General features: G+C 43.3%; 1 protein-coding gene across 1 annotated transcript; it reads left to right on the top strand.

Annotated features, from left to right (window-relative positions):
* The first annotated feature begins 1,525 nt into the window (after positions 1 to 1,525).
* Positions 1,526 to 6,203, top strand: Kbtbd7 (kelch repeat and BTB domain containing 7). Its single transcript, XM_070026686.1, has one exon. The coding sequence runs from the start codon at positions 1,848 to 1,850 to the stop codon at positions 3,954 to 3,956; it is 2,109 nt and encodes a 702-aa protein (XP_069882787.1). The 5' UTR covers positions 1,526 to 1,847; the 3' UTR covers positions 3,957 to 6,203.
* Positions 6,204 to 6,869: the final 666 nt, after the last annotated feature.

The raw sequence follows: 6,869 nt of genomic DNA, 5'->3' as shown, positions 1-6,869 counted from the left end.
TGAGTTAGAATGTTTTAACCAGCACAGTTCTAGATGAGAAAAGGCCTCATCACTGAACTATCCACACAGTGCTTTCCTAGAAAAGAATTTCACAACTTTGTTTAGGGCCAACAATTATGAAAAGGCTTTTCCCAAGAGAATTATAATTTCCAATACTTGAAATGCACTGAAGAGTACAGTCATTGAATTTGGCAATTGTATTTATCCATAACCACCTCCCCAAACAAGAAGAAAATAATTGCTTCATCTCTCAAAATTTCCTCATGTTCCTTTCCAGTAATTCTAGCAATCTACCATTTTTTCACCCTTCACCCAGGATTAGCAGCTTTCATGATTTTTCAAAGTTTTATTGTTATTATAAAAGTGATGTACAGAGGGGTTACTGGTTACTCATTACAGGTAATGAGCACATTTCTTTTTAGACAATGTCACCCCTCCTTCACTCTTTCCATTTTTCCCTCTCATCCCCTCTCACAAGTTGTATAGTTCATTTTCAACAGTGTCTACTGAGTACCACTGCTGTATTTGTTCAGTCTTTGTTCCTCTAGTTTTGTAACCCATCTTCATGATTTTTATTCACTAATTTCCAGTGTTTTGCAATTTCATATAATAGTCAAACAGTATGAACTGGCTTCCTTTACTTAACAAAAGGTTTGAGAACTTGAAAACACTCATACTGTCTTAATGAAAATATTCTTGCTCCCCAGAGGTAAAATTTTGCTTACTTGAGAAAACCAAACCTTCAACTTTTGTGGTACTTGGTGGCATTCATCATGTCTTTTAACTTAGTCACCTAAAGACTTTGTAATGATCCTATATAGATCTTAATTCATATTGAGAATATTGTTAATGGTCTTTAAGGTGCCAACAAGTTCTTAAATAAATTGCAGAAATTTAAACGATTATGGACCTGGTTTCAGATTAGTAGACACTCATTTTTGACAATTTCAGAGGAAAGCTGACAATTACTGACTTTAAATCTGGGCACAGGGCTGGGAAGGTGGTTCAGTAGTAGAGCGCTTGCCTTGCATGCCTGAGGCCCTGGGTTCAATTCCTTAGCACCACATAAGAAAAAAGCTGGAAGTGGCGCTGTGGCTCAAGTGGTAGAGCACCAGCCTTGAGCTGAAGAGCTGAGGAGCAGCGCTCAGGCCCAGAGTTCAGGCCCCACGACCAGACCAAAAAAAAAAAAAAAAATCTGGGTACAGACTAGTGTGTTATTATTCTAGTAAAAAAAATATCAAACCATCCTCTAATATCCGTCACTTTATCCACACACACATCGGTGAAATACAGTCATCCTCTTTTTAAGAAAATGGAAGTTTACACAGTGAAGTAACCTAGTCAATGAATAATAAAGCGGTTTCAAAGCTGAAGCTCTTTTATCATCCTAGGGCGAGGGGGAGGGGAATAATCACCTGACTGGAACCCTAACCACATTATGCGAACTACAACTCCCGACATGCAAAGCGGCACCCGTCCCACCGGTCTCGGTCAGGAAGTGCAGAGGATCCCATCATTCCACCCGGCGCGAAAGTCCCCCTGGGAGCGGTAGTTCGTCCGGGCGTCTACCGGTTTCGCCAGCGCGGCAGCGGGCGGCTCGAGGCGGCAGCCAGCGGTCGTATGAGGCGAGCTGAGTCGGAGAAAGGGCGCGGAACGTAAACGGTGAGTCAGGCACAGTCTGCGCGATAAAGGGAGGCGGTACCGCGACGAAGGGCCGAGTTCAGTCCGGGCGGCCGGTTTCGCAGTCTATTCCGGGACGACGCCGAGGGAAGGGTGAGGAGGAGCCGGTTGCCTGCCGCTGCCGCCGCCGCCGTTCTCGCCCTCCGTGCCCCGCCGCCATCTCCACCATGCAGGCCCGGGAAGACGCCCCGCGCTCCCGCCGCCTCGCCAGCCCCCGCGGCGGGAGGCGGCCCAAGAGGATCTCCAAGCCCTCGGTGTCGGCCTTCTTCACGGGCCCCGAGGAGCTGAAGGACACGGCGCACTCGGCCGCCCTGCTGGCGCAGCTCAAGGCCTTCTACGACGCGCAGCTGCTGTGCGACGTGACCATCGAGGTGGTGACGCCTGGCAGCGGGCCCGGCACCGGCCGCCTCTTCTCCTGCAACCGCAACGTGCTGGCCGCCGCCTGCCCCTACTTCAAGAGCATGTTCACGGGCGGCATGTTCGAGAGCCAGCAGGCCAGCGTGACCATCCACGACGTGGACGCCGAGTCCTTCGAGGTGCTGGTGGACTACTGCTACACGGGCCGCGTGTCGCTGAGCGAGGCCAACGTGCAGCGGCTGTACGCCGCCTCCGACATGCTGCAGCTGGAGTACGTGCGCGAGGCCTGCGCCTCCTTCCTGGCTCGCCGCCTGGACCTGGCCAACTGCACCCCCATCCTCAAGTTCGCTGACGCCTTCGACCACCACAAGCTGCGGGCTCAGGCCCAGTCCTTCATCGCGCACAACTTCAAGCAGCTGAGCAGGATGGGTAGCATCCGCGAGGAGACGCTGGCCGACCTCACCCTGGCCCAGCTGCTGGCCGTCCTGCGCCTGGACAGTCTGGACATAGAGAGCGAGCGGACCGTTTGTCACGTGGCCGTGCAGTGGCTGGAGGCGGCCCCCAAAGAGCGAGGGCCCAGTGCTGCCGAGGTCTTGAAGTGTGTGCGCTGGGCACACTTCACTGAAGAGGACCGGGACTACCTGGAAGGGCTGCTGACCAAGCCCATTGTGAAGAAGTACTGCCTGGATGCTATTGAAGGGGCCCTGCAGATGCGCTATGGGGATATGTTGTACAAGCCTCTGGGGTCGAAGCCAAACAGCAGTGGAGGCGGCAATAGCAGCAGCAGCAGCAGCAGCAGCAGTAGTAGTAGCAGCAGCAGCAGCAGCAGCAGCAGCAGCTCTGTTGTATCTGTGGCTGAGAAGCCACCCCAGAGGCTGGGAATGTGTGCTAAGGAGATGGTGATCTTCTTTGGTCACCCCAGAGATCCCTTTCTCTGCTATGACCCGTACTCCGGTGACATTTACACAATGCCTTCACCTTTGACTAGCTCGGCACACACTAAGACTATCACGTCTTCGGCTGTCTGTGTCTCTCCAGATCATGACATCTACCTAGCTGCCCAACCCAGGAAAGACCTCTGGGTGTATAAGCCAGCCCAAAATAGTTGGCAGCAACTGGCAGATCGCCTGCTGTGTCGTGAGGGCATGGATGTGGCCTATCTGAATGGCTACATTTACATTTTGGGTGGACGAGACCCTGTCACTGGAGTCAAATTGAAGGAAGTGGAATGCTACAGTGTTCAGAGGAACCAGTGGGCACTGGTGGCTCCTGTACCCCATTCGTTTTATTCCTTTGAACTAATAGTAGTTCAAAATTATCTTTATGCTGTCAACAGTAAGCGTATGCTCTGCTACGATCCCAGCCATAATATGTGGCTAAACTGTGCATCTCTTAAGCGAAGTGATTTTCAGGAAGCCTGTGTCTTTAAAGATGAGATCTATTGTATCTGTGACATCCCAGTCATGAAGGTCTACAACCCAGCTAGGGGAGAATGGAGACGGATTAGCAACATTCCCTTAGACTCAGAGACCCACAACTACCAAATTGTCAATCACGACCAAAAGTTGCTGCTCATCACTTCTACCACCCCACAATGGAAAAAGAACCGCGTGACAGTGTATGAGTATGATACTAGGGAAGACCAGTGGATTAATATAGGTACCATGTTAGGCCTTTTGCAGTTTGACTCTGGCTTTATTTGCCTCTGTGCTCGTGTTTATCCTTCCTGCCTTGAGCCTGGGCAAAGTTTCATTACAGAGGAAGATGATGCAAGGAGCGAATCTAGTACTGAGTGGGACTTAGATGGATTCAGTGAGCTGGACTCTGAGTCAGGAAGTTCAAGTTCGTTTTCTGATGATGAAGTCTGGGTGCAGGTAGCACCTCAGCGAAATGCACCGGATCAGCAGGGTTCTTTGTAAATACTTTGCAAAACTAAGATGTTTCTTTTACTATGTGGAATGTATCTTTAAAAGATATCTTTTTTCCTGAAAAAGTTGATTAGGATTACAGATTTGGTTTAGAAAGGGTAATTATTTGAAACACTACTGTACTAAATTTAAAGTCCCTGAAACCAACTATTTAATTTACTGTACTAAAAATCCAGAATTAAAATATGCAAAAGTGAATTACATAATTAGTTAGGATACTTGGGATTTTTTTTTTATTTAGTATATTTATATTTGACTATCCTAATTTAGTTTAAGTTAAGTCCTTAGTATTTTTTATTTGGTTCACTGCATTTTTTTTTCCTTTGGCTTATAGGAAAACTACTGGAAATCGGTTGGATTTTGAAGGTGTATATCTTTCTTCAGAATAATGAAAGTATATTTACACTTTTAGTATTCTAAGTTAAATATAGTTTGTTAAAGTTTAGTTTCCTTTCAGCAAAGAAACAACTGCATATAATTCAATAGTGATTACATTTCTGATAATGTGTAGAATGATCTGGCCTTAGAAGGTACAGAAATTTTTTATAAATCAGGATTTGACTGTCCAAAGAACTCCAGCTTTTATTTGGGAATTTAAAAAAATTTATATTTTTGAACTGACCAGTTTCTACCTTGAAAGAAAATCCATTCTGTTAGTGTCACCAAATACTTAAATACCCTTCTAAACCAAAAGATAACTTGTTTTATAAATTCATATTTTTTATCTGTATCTGGTATGCGCTTTGTTGCCTCAGAGGAAAACCCCCTTTTTTTTTTCCCCTGGAGATATGTCAGTATTGTAAATTTTTATTCATTGGCCATTCCTTGTCCTAAAAACTTTGTTTGCTTCCCTGAAACATTTGGCTGTATAGTTTTAGTGTTCTATCTGGTGGATTCCTCAGCAGGGGAACTGACTTATTACTCTTTTTGTGAGGTATACTGGTTTTAAAAATATGTATAAGCTAAAAACAGTATTTTATTGAGATGAGTGGTTACAGTGTTTTTCAACTCTCAAACCAGGTGCCAGCAGTGAACTTTAAAACTTTAAGCTGTGTATAAAACTGTTTTGTGTAGTATTCAAATACTGTCAGTTTCGTAAGTCAACATAAACGTTCCTGATTATCAGCTTGAAGGTATTTTTGTAATAAAAGTTGACAGTTAAGAGCATAAGTGGATGATGGCATTTGGAGCCAATAGTGAAAGTATGTTTACTTGGAACTATTTCTGTAAGTAGTGTTTTTCATGTTTATTTTATTATGGTATTTATGTCTATTTTGTGTTTCTCTGTGAACTATACAAGTCTTTGTTTCTGTCACCATATATAAGGGAAAGTCCAGAAACAAGAGTAAATCACTCCAAACTGACATTGTTAAATACAAGAAAATATAGGTGCTTATCTTTGAAAGCTTAATAATACATATGGTGGTCACACTGCAAATACATGGTAAATGGTGTACATATAGAAATGTTTATGGTGTAAAGTTTTCTATATTCTCTTAGAATTACCTTCCTGAATTTTGTTCATTAACATGCCAAATTAATCCTCAGTGTTTCTCTAGTGTGAGAATGCGAACATATCTTACCCTCTGGTAGAGGACAGAGTTTGATCTGGGATAGGGAAGTGAATTTTTGTTTGTGAGGGGGCAGTGAATTTTTGGGTAAACAAAGGAAGGAGAAAAGATAAATGACATTCCACAGATAATCTTTTGTCTGTCATTTTGATTGGCTGTTTAAAGAATTTGGTTTAACTTTATTTATATAGAAATAAGATGCCTGCCCTACCTAGCAGTACATGTTCTGTCAAAAGAGTAAGTGTGCTATAGTGGCTTCAGGCCAATTTTTTGTTCTGCTCTATATCAGACATGTTGTAACCACTGTTCTTCACATAGAAAGTGATTTCTTAGTGGTATTATTTTGGGGCCAACTTTTTCTTACCCATTAACTTCCATTGATAACTTGGTTCTATACGGTTGAAACATGACAACACATATCTCTACCGCATCCATCTGCACTATTAAGGTCTGCTACCAATGTGTAAAGGAGACATTTTCCACTTTGTCATTCTCAATCTTTGCATTGAAACTTTTGCTAAATAATACTAAAATCTTGATTTACAATGATTTTTTCTTGGGAAGGATTTTGGTTTTGTAACATTTTTGTGAACTAGAGAGTAGTTGTTAGCTATTATTTTGTAGATAAGTGATTTGTATATGGTTAGTTACAAATAAAACTGATATTAAATGCTAGGCCTCTTGACTCCTAATTCAGTGATTCTTCTAAATGTATAAATCTCATATTGTACAGTAAGACAACTAATGATATTGAAGTCCTTTCTTGACAAGAAAACTTATTCAGCTTTCCAATTCAGTCCTATATCTTTTAGTAAATGTTCAGTATGTCATTTCAGGACTGCTATTTGTAAGACTTCTAATTGCCTTAATTAGAAGTATACTATAGGGGGGTGGGAAGGTAGCTCAGTGGTAGAGTACTTGTCTTGCATTCATGAGGCCCTGGTTTCAATTCCCCAGCTCCACATAAGCAGAAAAAGCTAGAAGTGGCACTGTGGCTCAAATGGTAAGAGTTCTCACCTTGAGCTGAAGAGCTAAGGTCCAGAGTTCAGGTCCCAAGACCGACCAAAAAAAAAAAAAAAGTATACTGTAGTTTGAGGTACTGGGAACTTAAATTATTTCACATACGTAATGGTGTGTAACTGTGTGTGTGTGTGTGTGTGTGAATCCTGGTGCTTGAACTCAGGGCTTCGTGTTCTAATTTAGCTTTTTTGCTCTTGGCTAGTGATGTACCATTTGAGCCTAATCCCTCCAAGTCTAGCATTTTACTGTTTAATAGGGAGTCTCACAGACTTTATGCCCACGCTGGCTTTGAGCTTCAAAGTAGGATTACATT

This window comes from Dipodomys merriami, unplaced genomic scaffold (assembly GCF_024711535.1).
Source record: "Dipodomys merriami isolate MVZ:Mamm:240054 unplaced genomic scaffold, mDipMer1.0.p SCAF_188, whole genome shotgun sequence".
NCBI classification, from domain to species: Eukaryota; Metazoa; Chordata; class Mammalia; order Rodentia; family Heteromyidae; genus Dipodomys; species Dipodomys merriami.
The sequence above is the reverse complement of the archived record's forward strand: the minus strand, read 5'-3'. Positions and strand labels throughout refer to the sequence as shown.